At 37.9% G+C, this 21,756-nt stretch overlaps 1 protein-coding gene across 5 annotated transcripts in view; it reads left to right on the top strand.

The window, feature by feature from the left end:
• Window positions 1–19,134, top strand: part of LOC142836409 (rho GTPase-activating protein 20-like) — a 29,410-nt gene extending 10,276 nt beyond the window's left edge. The window contains exons 2-7 of one of the 5 annotated variants that reach the window (XM_075950672.1): window positions 5,988–6,164; window positions 7,135–7,313; window positions 7,738–7,899; window positions 9,867–9,976; window positions 10,403–10,589; window positions 12,572–19,134. In XM_075950672.1, coding sequence (XP_075806787.1) covers window positions 6,014–6,164; window positions 7,135–7,313; window positions 7,738–7,899; window positions 9,867–9,976; window positions 10,403–10,589; window positions 12,572–12,778 — 996 coding nt within the window. In that variant the 5' untranslated portion in view covers window positions 5,988–6,013 and the 3' untranslated portion in view covers window positions 12,779–19,134. Of the gene's footprint in view, window positions 1–520; window positions 563–2,196; window positions 2,275–3,865; window positions 3,930–5,987; window positions 6,165–7,134; window positions 7,314–7,737; window positions 7,900–9,866; window positions 9,977–10,402; window positions 10,590–12,571 lie in introns of those variants that run through there. The other 4 variants (XR_012908080.1, XM_075950674.1, XM_075950675.1 and 1 more) reach the window with 4 other exon arrangements.
• Window positions 19,135–21,756: the final 2,622 nt, after the last annotated feature.

Raw genomic sequence — 21,756 nt, 5'->3', positions numbered from 1 at the left:
CACAATCACCCTTCTGATGAAACTGGTTGCAGGCTGATTAAAATGTGGGTGAGCATGAATGGTAGAAACATGAAATGTGCCAGTCTGTGTAAAAATCAGTCCATAGTTCCATAGAAATTAGAGAGCATTTCCATGTGACTGTGCAGCCCAAACATGAATGTAGGACCATGGCAAAGGGAGAAGTAAAGTTTCTGCACGAATGTTCTTCCCAGCATGGACCATTATTTTCATAAAGTGGAAAAAAAATCACATATTAATTTTATGTATAAAATAACAATATGTGGCACAGGTTTGTGAGAAAGGGGAAATAAAAACAGTGAAGTTCACAACCAGCCTCCACACTGTAGTGAACTTCCTGTCATGTGAGGTCAATCAGAGCCCCGCTCCTGTGGAGAATGCCACCCACCCCTGTGCCCTCACTCTTGAAAACTGACACATAGTATCTTTTATGGGTATAGTCTTCAAAATCTTAGTATCAATGTTTCAAGAGTCTAAATGTTTTCCACGTTTTACATTACAGTTCTATGGAACAGAAAGATCGGTGGTATTCTTTTCTCCAAAGGTATATTATTAGCGTTCATACTTTATTCCTTAGTGGCATGCCATGTTCCATTTTAAGTATATATATGCCTGCCTTCTTTCTTTCTTTCTTTTTTCTATCTATCTATCTATCTATCTATCTATCTATCTATCTATCTATCTATTTATCTATCTACACTTATCTGTCTATATATGTGCACATATGTACATATATGTATATATGCATATCTATTTGTGTATATTTATGTGTGGATATCTATATAAAAATATAGATATATGCTATATATCGGTATGTTTATATACTATATGTTATATTTCTATATTTGTATCTACCTATGTATCTATCTATCTATCTATGTATTTATATATCTATACATCTTCCCTTCACCCTCTATGTGTGGTAAACTGTACTCTCCAGACTTGCTTTAAATGGATAGATTTATCTATATATATAAACATATATAGAGAGAAGTTCTCTTGTTGATTTTCACCAATGTCTATTAATATAATGTTTTCTTTGTTGCATAAAAGTAATTTCTAGCCTGTAACATAAATCATGATATTTATCAATATAAATACATATTCCTATATATAGATATATTTATAAAATCTGATAGACTGACTTCAAATGTGCTGTTGATTAGATGGTCCCTGACTACTACTTTAATTTCTCCTATTAATACACAGAGTTGGTTTCACTTTGAGGAATTTCTGGTTGCCATTCTCTTCATTTTCTCCTCTTTATTCTATATATTGGCGTAAACAGTACTCTACAAACTTATTTTAAATTCCCCTCAACACAGATTTCTCTACCATGAGCACTCAATCCATCTGCTGCTTCCCACTGTGAAGTGAAGCAGGTTCCTGCCCTTCTCTTGCAGACAAAATATTTTGAGGACTGGCTATGCTTCTAAAATAATAACTTAGGACAGCAAGCTATTACCTAAACATGTCTTTGTTTCTGAAATACTTTTGAATATTCCCTAATCTGTATGCATATTTCTGAACCTATAGCTTTACATTAATGATATTAATAAAATAAGCTACTAGAAAATTCATTACTGTATTGTATGTTTTTATTGCATTTGAACAGATCCATTAATGACGCCACAAAGGGCTACAGGAAGCATTTTAAACTCCCGATATTCACTGAGGATATCCCAAACTGTGTCAGTGTATGTGAATATAAAACAAAAGATGAAACTGCAAGTCCATCACCAGAGAGTAACAGGCAGTTTGTGGAGCAGTGGGAACTGGGATCATAGGAAGAGAGTGAAGGGGGGGAGAGAGAGTTTGAGAATTTAGATAACATTTTTGTAAGGGGTGTATGTGTATGCCATGCCTATATGTCTTTCATATGTGATATGTAGAAAGCAGCATGAAACAAGATTGATCCATATTAGCTACAGTTCCCCCCAAAAGAAATAATTTTTGTTTAAATGACTGAGTAACCAGTACCTAAGTACTTGAAGTTAAAATAAACATGTTACTGACAGTCTTCTAGGGTTATGATATAGAAAGGGAAAAAAACAAGATATTTATTTATTGTACATTAGAAATGTCATATGGCTTGCAGATTATAAGTGATGGCTAGACAATAACAATGAATAATATGTTCCCAAGTTATTTTATAGCATTTTCTCTGCATTTTTATAGCCTTTATATATAACAACAACAGACTTGGAGACAGTCAATGACATCATCCAGAAGTTACTCCCTATGATAGGAATGCCTGTAAGTTACTATCAAGCTACTTTGAGTTTTGTTTTCTAGATCTACATATGTGAAAATGTGCATATAAATATTTACATAAAAATGTGATCAAGATAAATTTACATGTCATATTTTAAAATAACATTTTGGAACTGAGGCCTCAAAGATAAAATCATAGATTTTAGAGGGTCATTTTTCTTAGATATTTTCTTGGCCATTTAAGATTCATGTGAAATGAAACTCACAGCCCAGTGGTCTTGAGCTATCTGTTTAGTCTCACTATAGAATTAAAAAATTAAAAAATAATGGACAAAATTTAGTCATACACAAACACACACCATATTGAAAGACTGCCAATCTTAGAGGGAAGGCAGCTTTTCTCCCTTTTCCTTTCTAATTCTTTTCCTTTACTAATTGTTATATAGTTCCTTCTCTCTTCAATTCCTTGCTTTTCATTTCTTTCTGTGTAGTTAGTTGTAGGTGTATGTGTTTGGGTGTGTTCTTTTTTCTCTTTTTTGTAATCTTTATGCATATTGTCTGTCTGTTTCTATCTCTGTTCTTTTGCTCTACATACATATCTGTGTATATCTTTGCATTTTTGTGCTTAAATATACATGTATATCTCTGTGTAGTTACATCTCTGCTGTGCGAATGTGTCTCTGTATGTATGTATGTCCCGCTCCATCACCTTCTGTGAGTTTGTATTCTTTCTCTCTCTTTGTCTCTCTCTTTGTCCAGGTCCCTCTCTTTCACTTTGTGTGTGTATGGGGTGTGGTAGTGCTGCGTTTGGCTGTGTGAATGTGTATAACTGCTAGTTTTAATGATTAAGGCTTCTGTAGGACAATGTCTTTTTTTTAAAATCAGGAACGAAAAGTAAAGTACAATTAGTGATAACTCCAGTTGAAGTCTATTTTCCCTTTTTCCACTCCTCTAGAGTGCTAAATATTTCAAAGGATATAATATTTAGATGGTTGATTCAAGGATCCATTGCACCGTGTGCGGTAATTCGATTGTGGAACTTGTTTTCAGCACCTGGCCTATTTTCTAGGTTAGACACATGTCCTTCATCTCCATAGACAGGACATCTCTGAATGAAAGTCAAAGTTGTTTTTACTCAGAGGCATCCCTCAAACCTCCGTGATTTTGTCTATTTTGCCCAATGTTGCCGAAGTTACCACATCTTTCAAGTGATACTTTGCTCAAGAAATCACTTGAGGCACTGAGGGTGTATCGCTCTCTGGATACTAGGCTGTGTGGGCATTTAAAGTCAAACGTCAATATTCCACACTCAGTGTGGACAAACAGATATAACAGATCTCAGAATAGCATTTTTGTTGGTAAGTGTTGATGGGTGAATGCAATTTCTTATCCCATAGTTACTCAGATCCTACTGTGGATCAAAAGATGTAGGTTCCTTCAGACAGGCTGTGCAAGTACCCAGGGTTGTCTGCTGAGATCAGCCCAGATGACTCAAACCTGTAGTCAGAGGACACATCATTAGTACTGCCCTTAATGGTTTTCCTGCTAGAGATCTGGGAATGCTTGCAAAAGGTATTCTCCAGAGTCCGCTTTGAGTGGCTATGTGTGATGGTTGGATCTTTTTGCCTCCCAGAGTGCTCAAGGTTACCAGCTGTGGTTCTGTCGTGGCTCTGAGAAAGCCCCAGGCCTAGTCCAAGGTAAGCAATAGGGGAATCTAAATAGGGACTAACTAAGTTCAATGTTCTCACTCTGAACTCTTAACGTTTTCATCACTCAGTCTTAAAGTTAAATGCACATTAAAATAAATAACTTAAACATTATTTCATTCTTTGATTCATAATTACCAACTACTTAATATAACCATACATTGATACCATCTCTTTTGGCAATAGTTTATGAACTGGTGGGAAAAAAGTCTGGAATTTTCTTACACACTTCTACCTGAGAAACAGAATTTCCCTAAAAAGACAAAGAAACCAAGACTTTGGGTATCTTGTTTCCAAAGAAAAATAATTAAAATTCATTTGTTGAAGATTAAAGACAATCCTAGGGACTACAAGTTGTCTCAGTGATTAACAACACCAGTTACCTTGTTTTTTTCAAAGGTCTGGATTCAGTTCACAGCACTCACAGACATAACATGGTGCACAAATATACATGGGAGCAAAACACAATTACATACATAAATAAGTCTAAAATAAAATTTAAAATTTTTATATGAGGAATGTTTGGTTTGCTCCTAACTACATAGCTTCTGTTTTGGAAAGAATGTGAGAAATCTAGCCATTTCTCTGACCCTGTGTAAATACAGGCAGCTCACATCTCTAGGACCTGTATTTCCCCACTGAATGGGAGGTACGATGTTCAGACTCTTGGAGCCTACCTGACGGCATCACCTGTGATTCCTTATGTTGCATTTTTCTGGAATTTTTCGCAAGCATATTGACACATAGGTAATAGTAATAGAAGATTTATCAGAAGCATTAGGATAAGAATTAAAATTGTGAGATTACCAAGTCTGCTCACGAGCGGGCTTTTCAATTGGTACTGAACAGGTGATGTTCTAAGACATGAAGTGACCCTCAGACAAGTAACAGTGAGGATATCTGTTGGAGACTAGAAAACACTGCCTTGTTCAAACCTTTCTCGTGTACCCTGAGAATAATCTGTGTGCATATTCTTGATTATTCAAAATAAACTGAAATTACACTACTATTTCATTTATAATATTTACTTTCAGGGTCTTAGTACATTGGGCAGTATTAGGGGCTTAATTCACCTCCACACTGGATACTTTGTTTCTTTATAGCACAGGGTATTAATATTGAGTCAGATAGGTAAGGGATTCCTGGTCCACAATGTCACAATCAAATAAATGCTGGGAATACAGGCATGTGTCAAAAATGTCTGGTCCTTCTGCTTTTTATTTTTATCTGTCTATCTATCTATCTGTCTATCTGTTTGTTTGCTTTATGATTCTAGGCAAAGCATTTTTAAAATTTTTAAAAATCTTTTCTCATTTTACATACCAGTTCCCACTCCCTCCCCTTCTTCCACTAACTCCACCTTCTTCCTTCCCCCATGTACTCCTCAGGGAGGGTTAGGTTTTCATTTGAAATCAACAAAGTCTGAAACATCACTTTTTTGAGGCAGGAACAAGGCCCTCCCCTCTATATCTAGGATGAGCAAGGTATCCCTCCAAAAGAGAAGAAAAATGTAAACCATGGTAGACAAATAGCAAAAGCTACTCTGCTGCTTCTGAAAACCATGTCGTCACACTGTGAGTGGAAATAGATTCTTTATATATGTGACAGATATCATAAAAGAAAAATATTGAACAGAGCAGTGCTTGACACGATTAAGAAAATTACTTCAACATTACCTGTCCCCAAACCATAGAAACATCTTTCCTTTCCATGCTGAAGTAAGATTCCAATGATGCAAAAATCTTGATATCAAGGCAGAAACCAGCAGTGCTTAAACCTGTTAAAGGGGAGCACAGCAAAAGTCACCCCTATACAGTGTACTGATGGGCCTATGTTCTTCAAACAAAGTGGCAAGTTCAAAGTTTTCTTCTCTGTTTTTAGAGATCTCAGCTTACACATCCTTCCCTGCTCAGCATATCCCAGGAAGGCCACCGAGGCCCAGTCTGCTTTGACCAGAGCACAGTATAACAGTGTGTGGTAAAGCACATTGGCAGGGTTTGTCTCATTCATTACTATGAGTTACAGCTCATTCTTATTTTCTTCTCATAGAGCATGAGCATCCCTATGACATTATAATGAGGAACAGCCTAAATACCTTCAATCGAAGGGAATCAAGAAATCTCACAGCTTTTCCTGCCCTGCCTGGGCTGTATGTGGAACAACCAGATATACAGGGACGATTCATCCTAAAGCCCAGAGAAGCAGCAAGAAGTCAGAAGCAGAGCAGTGAGTCCATTACCTTCCTTCATGTGTCCTTTCTCAGTTCCAATTTCTATCCTGCAAAAAAAAATCAATACAGTGTGTCATTTCTTGGTTCATTTCTTGTCGAGAACAAAAACAAAGGTTACTATAGGTATATGTGCATAAACACACATGCAAATGAACACACACACTCACTCACACATCCTACTACATCTGTATAAATTTACTTGTAATTTTGGTCTGAGTATTTGGTATTGGATATCCAACCTATATGGTATGCTGAGGAAGACTGCTAATTTTGTATTTTGTTATGTGAGCCCTTTGTTTACATTGAATGCATTTGTCGTAACTAACCTATTTAAGATTTCATTGTGGTCCAATATTATAATAAAAGCAATCTTAGAAGAGAAAAGGGAACTTTGATTTCAGCTTTGAATTAATACTATAGGGGCAAGGACCCAGAGTCTGGCTGACAAACGTAGTCATGCACACTTTCCTATGAGGGCATATGCTAATGACAAAAGAAATTTGACAGTGGGTCTTCCAAAAGTTCAACAAGAAAGCTAAGAATGGGGAGAGACACACTCTGACATTTGAGAATAATGGACACTGTTAGATCTGAACACCAGGAGTGTGGCTATGAATAAGGATGTGACCACGGAAGCATCTGACTGTACGGAACACAGGTGCTTGTTCCACTGGGCACCAAGAATCTCATGGTGTAATACGGGGTCAGACAGCGTTGAGTTGTGAGATTCCCACTAGAGGACACCCAGTTCAAGTCTCTAAGATTAACAACAGCGTAGACTTTAGGGAAGAAGAACATACACAATGACAGAATGGGTAGCCAATTTTAGAATGTGGGGCATTCTATATTACAAATGATTATTACTTTGATTGTATGCATTACACAGGACCATTATACATTTGGAAATCAGTAACAAAGGCTGCATAAATTAAAGTAACCCATATAATGATATCATCTCCTCTTTAGATACAGAGGAGCCAAGAGCTACGAAAAGACGGCCTTTCATATCTCGGTGGTTCCACAGGGGCTCTGTGATTCACCAGGACCAATTGTGCACAGCCCTGCCCGTTGCTAAGACAGGAAAACTCTTTGGAAATGATCTGTCTGCCATTTGTGAGGATGGCAATCTGCCCACAGCAATTCTGGTAGGTCTCACATGGTCCTTCTCTGGCTGTCCTAAGGACAAAATCCTGCTTCTCCAAAATACCAAATACTTCTCCAAAATACTTCGAGTCTTTCCTCAAGTGGAGAAACAAGTGCGCATCAAATCATTGGCTTAAGATTAGGAAGGTAAGAGGGTGCTATTCACCAGGAACTGTGTATTGGATAAGTTGCAGAAATCACTTTTCCGTTGTGGAAAATCTGATATAAGTAAATAAATAATGCCTTAACATTAAGGTGGGTTGGGTACCACAGATGATAGAAGCACCAAATCCAGTTCAAGTCCTCTCCACTCATGCCAGGTCGTGCACTGCACCTGTGCACACCATTGGCCTGGTTCTCAAGAAGAAGGAATTCATGCTCTGTGCTGCGGATAGAGTGACAGGTGCTTCCCTTTCTTCCTCTCAGGACATCCTATCCTTTATTAGTGAAAAAGGGCCAATCACTGAAGGCATCTTCAGAACATCAGGTGATATAAGGGCATTCCGAGCCCTAAAAGAAAGACTGGATTCTGGGACAGAAGTGAACTTGAACAACGAAAGTGTCCCTGTGGTGGCATCTATCTTAAAGGTAGGGAGAGTCCTTGCGTCTGCTGCACTCAAGAATCCTCTGAATCTGTGTGAGTAGTTGCCTTCATTGTGTTTAGTCTTGAAGGACGGTAGACACAAATGATAGAAATCTGGTGGGCAAAAGGTCGCTCTGATGGTCACAACCTCAGGATCCAGCATAAACCAGTTACAGTGGACAGTAATGTAGCTAAACATCTTTAATTTGATGCCTCTGTCTCCCTCAAGGGACACTTGTTTCAAAATAATAATAGTGTATTTAGTGTCATTTTATAGAAGCCCATGAGAGTCACCTTGTTCCAGGCCTAGTCAGGTATGTTTGATTTCTGAAACTTGCATTGATGCATGCAAAAATGAATGATAGAATGAACAAGATAAAAACAAAATTATGTAATTTTTTGAAAGAGAAACATTACAATAGCAAAACAATTCATACGCATGCTTATTAACAGATCCAAAATATTATATGTATATTATATATATACACACATATATGTGTGTGTGTGTGTATATATATATATATATATATATATATATATATATATATATATATATAACATTAATCATCCCCGTTCTATAGTATTTCTATGACCCTTATTATGGTCTGGCCACACAGTGAATATCAACAGTTCAGAAATGGCTTAAAGCAGGCAAAATAACACAGTTTAGGTATATAAAGTAGTCAGGTATTGCCTCTGTGAGGTACACAACTGAAATAGATTTGATGATACAGGAACACATATATTAAAACTCTAAATTTTCCTTTATACTACCATTTCACATCCTAAATAATTAGCCCACCCTGCTACTAAATATGCTGTCAGCACCACGTAGGAATTGACAATGAGTCATGTATGCGCAGTAGCTCAACAGCAATTTCCCTTCGTGCACTTCGGCTCAGGAATCCTCAGAGGATAAGCATGCTCTGAAAAGGGTGCATGTTCAGTGACATCAGGCAGAGATGATGCTGTCTCCTCCCAGACTGTCTGCACCAGCTACGGCGTTTTCTGTTTCTAAGCACGGAGACCCGCTTGTAAGAGCACGGTGAACAATGCAAACTGTCATGGTGGACTTTGTGTATCTGTTATGTACTAATGATAAAAGAGAGGGTAACTGGTCCAGTTTCCTCACTAGCCTATCTCAATTACTTCAGTCCACACGTGGTACATGGGACAGCTCTAAAAATACTTGATAGTTTTAGATAACTGATAACGGAATAATTCCTAATGTGTAATAATAAAAGTAGCTTGGTACATTTCTTGAAAGTTAAATCCATATGACCAGTACAAACAGCAGTGACCGGAAACTGTCAAGGTGGTTTGAAATCTTAATTTTTCAATGACTAACATCAAGGCACCATTCAGTTTTAGCTAACAAGGAATTATGCAGGTTGTTGCATTGCCGTCTAACCTGAGGTTTCCGTTTTCCTCTCCTGAGTGCAGAGATTGCAGGAGCATGGCACTGTGCTTCCCATGTATTCTCACGGTCACATGCCCAGTTTGTGACATTCTCTTGACAGTCACTATACAAAGACACACATTCCATTTCCACCACCACTTACAGGATGGTATTAGAAGCATTTTCTCTCAGGACACACAGCACATGAAAGGAAGTCTATGCTCACTCAGTCCTTCCTCATGAGCACATGGGTCCCTGCAATTAGATCACGTTTTCAGAGCCATTAGGATTAGAAGCATAAAGCCCTTGATTGTGAAGAAATGAACATACTGTGTATTTTGTCATTTAAAAATGGGATTTGAGATGAGATACTGATTTCTTTAGTGTGTGCTAGTTTTCTCTACTCAAAATCTGCTCAAAACTCAGAGGGTCTTCACGTCAGACAAGTCTCTAACTAGGGCAGGCTGGGAACTATGAACAAAGTTGAAACTAAATGGACTTTTACAGTTGAAAGTATTTTGAGTAATTTCTGTGATTTTTTTATTTTCCACATTTTTCCTCTTTGTCTGTAAGGAATTTCTTCAAAATATACCAGGCAGTGTGCTGACGTCTGGACTTTATGATGAATGGCTCGGTGTCCCTGACCAAGAGTGTGAAGAGAAGAAAGTAGCTGCAGCACAGAGGTAATGGTTCACTGATGGCTGGAACAACACTAACACAGTAGAAGTCATGTTTGCTCAGACACATTAGATTTTACAGCACAGAATCATTTACTAAATATATTGACTGAGAACAAATGGTTTCAATTGTTCACAATCACAGAAGAGATTTTGAAAAGAGAAGTATGATTTGGGGAGTCACAGTGGCCCGTATTTAAAAAAACTCATCATTATGTGTATATGTATTGTATATTTATTAATTAAATTTCTCTATTTATTTCTGACTTTGGGGAGATATTCCAAGCAATATTTATAGGACACATTCCGCTTTTCATTTGATTCTCAGAAAATCATGAATAAGATACAGATTATTACTCTGTTCCCTTTCTTCATATTTATAATTTTATGAGTACAATTTATTGTTTTAAAATAACTTATCTCCGTGTTCAGTCTTTTAGAGCAAATACCCCAACCGAATGTCTTTCTTTTGAAAACACTTTTTGGGATATTGTACAAAATTGAGCAAAACTCTGAACTCAACCATATGACATCATCAAATTTAGCTGTTTGCATCGCTCTGAGTATTCTATGCCTGCCTGGTTCCAGCAACTCGGAACTGCTAGATGTCTCCAGAAAGGTAACAAGACAAACATTTTTTGCCTATGGAAAACAAGTCTTCACAATGAGGCAAGAATACAGGAATATCCTGGGAGTCTGGGTTTTGTTCATTTGTTCATTTTTGTTTTGATGTTGTTTTGTTTTTTAAACAAATGCACCCTTGATTTTCATTCTTCTGTGGGAAGAATCATTTGTGTATCTTGAGTCAGGAGAATTTAAATGGGTATGAATATCTCAGTCCTTTGTCAATTGTGATTTAGAATATTGTTAGACTAATCCACTAAGTGCTAGTGTTCTGAAATGATAAAAAAAAAATATGGTGCTGAGTTCAGAAATCAAGGCTAAATCCTTGATGCCATCACTGAGGGGTGTGGGAATTTTTCTTTGTTTTCTTTTTTTTTTTTTTTTTGGTTTTTCGAGACAGGGTTTCTCTGTGGCTTTGGAGCCTGTCCTGGAACTAGCTCTGTAGACCAGGCTGGTCTTGAACTCACAGAGATCTGCCTGCCTCCGCCTCCCAAGTGCTGGGATTAAAGGCATGCGCCACCATCGCCCGGCTTTTCTTTGTTTTCAAGGTGGTTTCCCAAGTAAACAAAGGTAATGTGGATTGCTTTTCTCAGATACAGTTGTTCTAATATCTGGTTAGTGTGATTAAATATATCCTCAGCCTTTTGTTGCTAATTTTGGTTGGCTTAGAGAAATTCTTGAGTACACTTTTCTATTGTAGGCATCTTTCAAATACTATAATAAAATAGCAGGATTTATTCAATATAAAGATCAAATGGTTATTTTGACTCTTGGTATTTGAGTTTCTGATTCACTATTGATTGCTCTTTGGCCTGTAATAAATACATTAAAGAAAGGCCTCATTGATATTGGTTACTTTTACTCTTCGCTCTTTTGCTTTTTGTTCTTTGAGCTTTGAGGGACTTGCCACCCGGCTTCCAAATAATTCCACATGAAGTCCTATTCTTTCTTGTGAGTGCCATGCTTGTTTCTGGTTAACTTTCCTTAACTTAAATTATCCATTTCTCCTTTAGCCTCTGGGCTTTAAACTTTGTCATATATACCTTTTTTTGCTTCTTACTCCCTGGCTTGCTGGGTAGCTGGGTAGCTGGTACTTAGAGTTCTCTTCCCTTACTTGTTCCTAGATATTGCTCCTCTCGTATTTCTCCTTCTATTTATTTTCCTTGACTGCCATTCTCCCAACCCTTCTTCCTCACTGTTGGATGTTCAGTTCTTTAGTAGATCAATCACGTGTTTTAAACAGGGGAAGTAGCACAGCCTCACAGTTTAAAAATGCAATATAAAGGAATGTAACACATCTTTACATTACTAAACAAATATTCCATAATCTAAACAAATGTAACTCATCATAAAATATTAATCTACAACATTTGACTCAGAACATCTTTTCCTCATATTGTATAGCATCAATGAATGGAAAAGAAAGTTAGGATCCAAACAGCTTGTCATTGCAGTTCCACAATTATTCAATATCAACCAAATAGGCCTTCCTCCAAATACCTCCCAATGTAGTAAACCTGCATGTCAAGCTGTTAGTATTGCATCTGCACTGAACAAACAAGAGACCCATGAAATCTGCCCTTCATTTTTAGACACCCAATCGAACGTTCAACACATGATGCCCTCATTCAAGGGTAGTCTTCCTCCTTAACTGTGCCTTTCTGGAAGCATCCTTACAAACATGCTCAGCCATGTCTGTCACAAGTGGAAGGATTTTAGACAAGTTAACAATGTATACTACTCATCACAGTGGGAACACGGGAAATCATCCCCATATGGTATTGCACTATGATGGTCACATTTTAACATCTGGTCATAAAATATTTTCATTTTTCTAACAGAAAACTCCCCTCTATTTTATAGAAGGTGGCTTTTTCTCAGAATTTTGAGGTACCAACTTTTAGCCTCAAGGTTAAAATGAGATTTACAACCATGCAAAAGGTCAGAGATCTCTGTGTTTGCCTCGTTTTGTCACAGATTTCTCTGGTCAGTTTCCTAACTGAGAATTATCCAAAAATATTTGGAGAAGGCATTCCAGTTCATCATGAGAGTCCATCGGTTTGCTCTGATGGGGAGAACACTTACAATGCCCTTAACACTCAAACTGACAAAATTGTGATGGAAGAAAGTGAGCGTGAAGAAGACCCCTGCCCCAGTGGCAGCACGTGCCCCCACAGGCAATGATGTACAGCCCAGAAGTCTGGCTGCTCCTCGTCACAATGAGGAATTAGAGGTAAGTATAGATGTTCTATTATCACAACTTAAAAGTTAGACACATTTATACCTGAAAACACCATTTACAACAAGCATCTCTCTCAGTCTGGCTTTCTCACCTAAATTTCTTCCCAGCTACTGGCCTTTTAGCTTTTTATTAACCAATGAAAGTAATACATATTCATACTTTAGGAAAGAATTGTTCCACAGCATTCCCCTTGTTTGTTTAATTAAAAATGAAGATTTTAACCCTAATATAATACTATATACCACAAAACAGTTAATAAGTAAAAATTATCGTAACAATATCCATTCCACTGGCATCTGACAAAATTAGAGAAAATATTTAATTATCTATCTTGGTAAGTCTAAAGTTTTGTATCTAATTTACTTTCTATTTAATTGGAAATGTCCAATTAAAACTATTTAGTCCTCAACTCCATCAAAGAACCCAGAGGGTATAATGTTACCCAATGAGAGGGACATCAGACTGCCTGGACAGTCACCCAAATTTCCACTGTAATGCTGGGGCATCCAAATCTGCCCTAAAAGCCTAGCATATCTTACAGACGTTCCTGTGAAGCAGGAAATTTTGAAGGACAGTGCAACCTAATCTTGTCAAACTTCATCAGTCGCCTTTCTTGTATCCTGCTAGTTCAGTTTGGAAAGTAACCATCAGCAATTGAGGCAAGGGTAGTTTCTTTTTCACATGGTTAGCTTTTGCCATAAGAAACAAACTCTGTATGGAATTTCTTCAGTGCCCATCATTTTCGCTATATTAATTGGTTCTGTAATAGGAGCGGCGGGGCTGCGTCCCAGGCACCCGGCCGCCCGCACAGCTAGCTTTACCCAAAATAATTACACGGAAACTGTATTCTTTTAAACACCGCTTGGCCCATTATATCTAGCCTTTTCTCGGCTAACTCTCGCACCTGGACTAGCCCATTTCTTATAATGTATGTAGCCCTCGAGCTGGCTTACCAGGAATGATCTTAACCTGCATCTGCCTGGAGTGGGAGAATCATGGCGACTCCCTGACTCAGCATCTTTCTCCCAGCCTTCTGTTCTGTTTACTCCACCCACCTATGTTTTAACCTATGAGGGCCAAGCAGTTTCTTTATTGCTTAACCAATGAAATCAACAGATTGATATATGACACTCCCACATCACTTCCCCTTTTTCTGTTTAAACAAAAAGAAAGGCTTTTAACTTTAACATAGTAAAATTACATATAGCAAAACAGTTATTAAGCAAGAATCACAGTTACAATATTTGTATCTATTTTATCTTTTATCAGAACAATGGAAAACTATAACTACCTATCCATTCTTCAACTCCATCAAAGACTCCAGAAGGATATAATATTACCTAAGTAAACAAGAACTAAGAAACTTCAAACTCTATAAATGACAAAGACATCTCGTTGCCTGGACAGTCACCCAAAGTTCTTTTATACCTTTGGGGCATCCATCTTCAGCCTTCAGGCCCATAGTATCCAGCAGACATTTTCATCAAGTAGGAAATTCCAAAGACAGTTCAGTCACTTTCTGCTGTGTCCTGCAGAATGTCTCACAGACTCTTTCATGAGTCAGGAACCCCAAAAGACCATTTCACCTTTAGGCAAGTTCAGCAGTCCTCTCTCTGCAGGTTCTCTGTGTCCATTTTATGCAACAGTCCAGGTAAGAGCAGTTTCTTGCCCAAATGGCTATCCAACTCCATAAGGATCCTCTTCGATGCCCATCTTCCTCTCGAAGTAGATTGGTGCCGCCAGGAGCAGACATGTCTCATTGTCATAAAAAACCCTAAGTTATTAAAACATTTAAAATGCCATATTCTAAGCCGGGCGGTGGTGGCGCATGCCTTTAATCCCAGCACTCGGGAGGCAGAGGCAGGCGGATCTCTGTGAGTTCCAGGACAGGCTCCAAAGCTACAGAGAAACCCTGTCTCGAAAAACCAAAAAAAAAAAAAAAAAAGCCATATTCTACAGTCTTTGAAAGATATGAAGAATGTCTATCTAACTGAAATGTATCTCTATATATCTAGAAAATCTAACTAACACGACTAAAAGCTTTACTATTATTGATGATTATCCATTAACAACCAATATTTTCTAATTATACATTACATTTTAAATGAACTACACAATCATAATGCCTTAATATCAGAAATACATAATACAAAAAATTGACCTTAAAATCCATACCAATGCAAATTATTCATACCTATATCATTTCCCCCTTTATATGTAAAAGAACATTTATAAACAATATTTTGGGAACATGGGCGCAGTTTTTTCTCTCCAAACTGCTTCCTGCTGAATTAGGTCTTTCATGGTATAACCTGTGTGCTAGTTTCATCTCAGTTGGCAGTTGAGCGAAGCAATTTTCTGAAGATGTTCACAGCAACCCTTCAGGAGGGCGAGGTCTATCATACCACATTGGAATAGAAGAAATCCACAGGGTCTGGTCCTCTGTGAAAACAAAAGAAGACCTGCTCCAAAGCATCATATCCTTAGACCCAAATTTTGAAATCATAATACCCTTATATCCATTCTGGTTTAGCTTGGCAGCCCATGTAATGAAATGTGTCTCTGTACTTAGCCCCTTCACAGTCAAAAATTTTAAAGAAAACACAATGTACATAATCCAGACTCTCTGTGAATTTTCCATTTTTATGTGACTTATTTTTCTTTATTTCTTTTAATCTCTTAACTATCTGTACTCTGTCTCTTTAAAGACTTTACCTTTTTTTTTAAACCATCAACTTTATTCTCTATATTCTTTTTCTTCTCTCTCTCAAGCCTACGTACATTCATCCAACAGTGTGGTCTTTTATGTCTGAATCTGTTTTATTGTGAATCTGTAACATTTTTTTACTATCCAGGAGCATTTCTTAAAATGTTAAGCAGTTCTTAAAAACTTAAGTTGCACCACATAGGGGTAATACATTACGGCCTGTTTTTTGCCCAATCGCAACCTTAACTGCGGCTGTTATTATGGTAATTACGGCAGTTCCTGCCGGAGGTCAGCACAGTTCAGCATGGAGCAGCCACTCCTGCCTCAGATCCATTTGGTGCCCCTGAGCTGAGCACAGTTCCAGGCACACAGCAAGTCCACATTGGAGCTGCACTCAGCCGTTTAATTCTGAGACTGAGCGTGCAGCACAGAAACTCTTTTTATCCAAGTTACAACCAAATCTGACATGCAGAGCACTGTGCAGTGTGAAAACACGCCTCTTCTGCCATGCTCTTCCGCCTGCCTAAGCCTGATTCTGCCCAGGTGCAGGCGGGGAGCGCTGAGCCATTAGCACGGTCTCAGAGCACTCTCCTTCCAATCCCAAGCGGGAACACAAACATCCAGTCCCATAAAATCCATTAAAATGCTTTAAAGCCAGAGTTCACGCTGGCAGTACAGCCCCAGGAAGCCGCGCTTTAAAGTGACGCAGCGTTTTTTTCTGCTGCTGATGCCGAATCAGGAAATCTCTCTACAGCATGCCACCAACTAACAGCCAAAAGCTGTGTTAAACTCTGTTTTTTTTTCTCTGATTAAAATTAAGCTCTCTCAGGTTTTTAAGTGGATTTAGCCCATCACGTCTGGGCGCCACTCTGTTGTAATAGGAGCGGCGGGGCTGCGTCCCAGGCACCCGGCCACCCGCACAGCTAGCTTTACCCAAAATAATTACACGGAAACTATATTCTTTTAAACACCGCTTGGCCCATTATATCTAGCCTTTTCTCGGCTAACTCTCGCACCTGGACTAGCCCATTTCTTATAATGTATGTAGCCCACGAGCTGGCTTACCAAGAATGATCTTAACCTGCATCTGCCTGGAGTGGGAGAATCATGGCGACTCCCTGACTCAGCATCTTTCTCCCAGCCTTCTGTTCTGCTTACTCCACCCACCTATGTTTTAACCTATGAGGGCCAAGCAGTTTCTTTATTGCTTAACCAATGAAATCAACAGATTGATATATGACACTCCCACATCAAATTGGTGCCAGAAGAAGACTATTTCTTACTATTGAGAAAAGTTTTGAAAACTTGTTAAATGTCATATGTCATATTCTGTATGTCTTTGATATGTTTGAAGACTGACTATCTATCTGAAATATATCTATGTCCTTGAAAACCTGCCTGGCATGACTATAAATTTTCTATTATAGACGATTATTAATCCACATTTCTTAGTTATATATTAGTTTTTAATTGAAATTCATAAACATAATACCATAAACCAGATTATAAATATACATACAGTATAACAAAATTTGTATCAATAAACCAAAGTCCATACTAATGTAAAATATGTGAGATTGATAGTAGTATTTTGGATTAAAGGAGATTCTATAATCTACCTTTCATCCTATCATTTCTCTTTTCCCTTTTTTTATTTTGAGAAAAAGATTCCTCAATCTAATCTCCTTTGTTTAACTTTATTCCTGACAATTCTCCATAACAAGTTGTATCGAACCCCTTTAAATGATAACAAACATTCATAATTTATTTTTGGGAATGTGGGAGTATGTCTCTAGAATACTTTTTGCTAGTTGGGGTGCTGAAATTCTGGGGGATCCATAGAAATCTTAGTATTATTGTCTTAGTATTATTGTCAAACCTAAAAAAAGGATATTAGATTCAAGGTTCTTGTTTTGAAATGAAAAAAGGGTGATATAGATATGAATCTTATCTTGAAAAGAAAAAAGGGAGGATCTAGGTATGATAAGAATAAGTGGATTATTGAATCTACTCTACAAGAAAAAGATATGATAAGATAAAAAGGTAGATTATTGAATTTACTTAAAAAAACAACTATTACTTTTAGATGTTTTACATTGGTTTGGACTTTTGTATATTGTACACAAATTTTGTATATTAATACAAATTTGAGATTAATTTTGTTAAAACATACTGCAAATACATTTCTAATCTTGTTCTCAACGCATTGTAGCTATTCATTTCATTTGACAATGTGATGCAAATTTCTAGTCCTTGAAAATTGTTATTACTAACTGTTTAGAATAAGAAGGAAATACTGGTCAGTAGTTAATCACGTAATAATCAAACTTGTAGTCATATTAAGTATGTTTTCAAGGTCAAAAAAGATTGATTTTATATAGCTCATTTATATAATTCTAGAGAATATGGCATTTAAGGATGATTTAATAATCTATGAGCTTCTTTTTATGACAATGAGACATGTCTGCTCCTGGCAGCACCAATCTACTTCAGGGAAGTTAATGGGCATCAAAGAAATTACACATGGAATTTACATTCTTTGTGGGCAAGAAAATGGCTTTGTCTTGACGACTCATATTATGCACATTATGCTGTCAAATCAGACAAGTAGAACACTGAAGAAAGTGACTGCCAAATATTGCCAAGTCAAGGAGGGACAGTCCTTCAAAATGTCCTGCTTCACAGAAAGATCTGTTAGATATGCTAGGCCTGTAGGCCATGGAGAGAGATGGCCCAGTGTTGCAGAGGATGTTTGGGTGACCGTCCAGGCAGCTAGCTGTTTCTGTCATTACTCACAGGTTTTGAAAGTTGTTTGCTTACACTCCCTGCTTACTCAGTCAATATTCTTGGGTCTCTGAGGGCATTGAAGACTTGATAGTTACAGTTTTCCTTTTTACCTGATGCAGAACTCAAGTTATGATAGAAGGTAAATCGGGTATACGATTTTTAAACTCACCAAAATAGAATAGATATGGAGTAATTTCTCTAAATTTGTCAAATGCATGTGTACTAGCTATTGTTGATATATTTATTGCCTGTATGTATTGTATATAGATATTATACTTATCATATATAGTTTTTCTTATATTAGTTATTGCCTTTTTAATTTTAGACAAAAAGAGGTAATGTAGTAGCATTTCATTTGTATTTTAATAAAGAAAGCTTGCCTGAAGTTCAGAGAGTAAAACAATCCCACTGATCAGCCTTACAGACCAGGAAGTGGTAACACACACCATTAGTGCCAGTAGCTACACTAGTTTACCATAAGAACAGGGTGGTATATGCCTTTAATCTCATTGATGAATGATTTTGACCGAGTCTGAGAGACGATTATAAAATTGGGGAAGACAGCTCTCATGTTTTATCTCATTCTGAGATTCTCGGAAGCAGGATCGCCATTTAAGAATGATGTCAAGGTAAGAGCCAGTGGCTACAGGTTTTACTTTTCTGACCTTCAGGTTGAACCCAAATTTCTCTCTATGAGTTTCTTTTAATTTTGCTTCAAGAGGTATTTCAGGGGATATGGCAATTAAACCTGATTTTTCTTACCCAGAGTGAATCCACATCCTGTCATTTCCTGTGGAAGCAAACACATAACCTCTCCCCCAAAGTAACATATCTTTTGGGGTTTTTTTTTTGTTGGTTTTTTTTTTTTTTTTTTTTTTTTTTTTGGTTTTTCGAGACAGGGTTTCTCTGTGGTTTTGGAGCCTGTCCTGGAACTAGCTCTTGTAGACCAGGCTGGTCTCGAACTCACAGAGATCCGCCTGCTTCTGCCTCCCGAGTGCTGGGATTAAAGGCGTGAGCCACCACCGCCCGGCGTAACATATCTTTTGACTTAAATTTTTAAGTCAAGATAATTTTAAAATATATATGTTGGTTTAATATAGCTGTTTTCATAATCCAAGGTCTCTTAGAAGCCAGCCAAGAAACTTAAAGGCAGCAGAATAATTTGCACAATCCAGATTATGTATCTGTGCATTTTCCATCTTCATGTGTGTTATTATATATTTTATTACTCTATTCCATTTTAAGGACTTTCCTTACCCATTTTCTTTTCCCTCCCAGGCCAACATATATTTTTAAACAGACTGTAATCTATGTGTAGAGGGTTTTTCTTTTGCCTGAATGTGTCCTTACAGCTAGCTCATCTGTAACCTTTTCTATCTGCATGAGCAAAAAACAAAACAGAACAAAACAAACATACTATGTAATTTATACCATGTTGATTCCCTGAGAGTCTAGTCTCATGGCAGAGGCTTACTTTTATCCCCAGCTCTGAGAGCCATGTTTCCCGCCCCAACTCTGGAAAGTTTCTAGTTTCATGCCCACAGCAAGAAGAATGCTGCTCAGAAACACCATAAAAGTATTTGGTGGCAGGACCTCTTAAAAGAGCTGCCTGGTTTTGCCGCTAGCATGGAGCCTGAGGCTGCATTTTAAAGGAGCTGTGCCTCTCCTCACTGCCAACAAACAGCGCCCACTGGAGAAAAGGCAGCTACCGAGAGCACACGCTTGACTCCATTCTTGTGTGTGTAGAATCACTTTTTAAACTTTATCAGGTTTTATGTGAAAATACAGAGTACGTGTTGGAACGCCAAATGTATCTGGTTGTTTCCTGTCCCTACTGCCTGTTCCCAAACACCCAGCAACTGCTTCTCAAATTAACACACAGAGGCTTATATTAATTATAAATGCTGTCTGGTGGCTCAGGCTTGTTACTATCAAATTCTTAAAACCTAAATTATCTCGTTTCTATTAATCTACGTATTGCCAAGTGGCTGGTGGCTTTACATATCCTCTATCATGCCGTGCTCCCTCTTCTCTCTCTATCCATCCTCCTTCTTCCCAACATTCTCAGTTTGGTTTTCCACCTAACTGCTTGCCCAGCAGTTTAATTCACCAGAGAGAGTAATACATGTTCATAGTGTAGGAAAGGATTGCTGCACAGTATACACCTGAAAGGAAACTCTGCCACCCCAAATTGCACCAAACGAGGAACACCTCACTGCAAATTCTAACATCCAGTGACCATTCATCAAGAGACAGCTCCTCGGAACATCTCTCCTGAGAGTTTGTGAGGATGGAAATCTGCCTACCCCAATACTGGTGAGTTTGCTGTGGGTTTCTATATATAGCTCTCCATTACCATTGAAAATATACGTTTACATTTACTGCGTGGCATCCATTTTAGCACTATACCTAGTGTCAGGAATTTATGCTGCATGTGAACCAGTTTAGCATGAAAGATACATGATAATTACTGCCTATGCCTTGCTTATTTTACAATATTTTCTGATAACAGTGATCGTAATCATTACAAATATGAACATAGTGAAAATATTCATAAGGTTATGTATGGTAGTCATTTTTATAAAGTGAAATCATCGATGAGGGATTGAAATTCCCTTGGATTCTTGACTGTGGCAGCATCTTATGCCATTTATAGCTGAAAATAAGAAATCAATGACGTGGGCTGGAGAGATGTCTCAGAGGTTAAGAGTACTGACTTCTTCCAGAGGTCCTGAGTTCAATTCCCAGCAACCACATGGTGGCTCACAACCATCTGTAATGGGGTCTGGTGCCCTCTTCTGGCATCCAAGGGTATACATGTAGACAGAACACTGTGCACATAATAAATAGATAAAGATTAAAAAAAATAAAAAAGTAAAAAAATCAAAGACGTAAGAAATAAAAGTCTTTGTTAAAGGAAGTGTTAATGAACTAAAACTTTCTTTAAAACACAGAAATTAAGACTCATAACACGCCAGGTTACACAGATGTGACTAAAAGTGAGAGAGTCTGAGGAATGGATGGCGAGTGGAGTGGGGGAAAAGTTGGGGAAGCGGGAGAAAGAGATGGAGAGGGAACTAGGATTGGTATGTAAAATAAAAAAGACTGTTTTAAAATAAAATAATTAAAAGGACTCATCCCATTGTTTCCCACCCCCCTTTTCAGACCAGCAGTGTCTGGTTTTGCCCTAGGTCACCCAAGCAGTGCTGGGAATGAGTTCCGTCCTGTGCTGTGGCCCTCAGGTCCAATCAGTGTCTGCTTGGGTTCTCTCACACACTTTGTGTCACTGCTGCTCTAACGTACCGTGCAGGCAGGACAGATTGTAGGTCAAAGGTTGTGTGGCTGGGTTGGTGTTTCTATTATTTTTCTTGATAGCATGCTGAGTGCCTTCCTGTACCAAAGATGCTGGGACATAGGGATGAAGGC

Source organism: Microtus pennsylvanicus, chromosome 16 (genome assembly GCF_037038515.1).
Source record: "Microtus pennsylvanicus isolate mMicPen1 chromosome 16, mMicPen1.hap1, whole genome shotgun sequence".
Classification (NCBI taxonomy): Eukaryota; Metazoa; Chordata; class Mammalia; order Rodentia; family Cricetidae; genus Microtus; species Microtus pennsylvanicus.
This window is presented reverse-complemented; position numbering and strand designations above follow the sequence as displayed.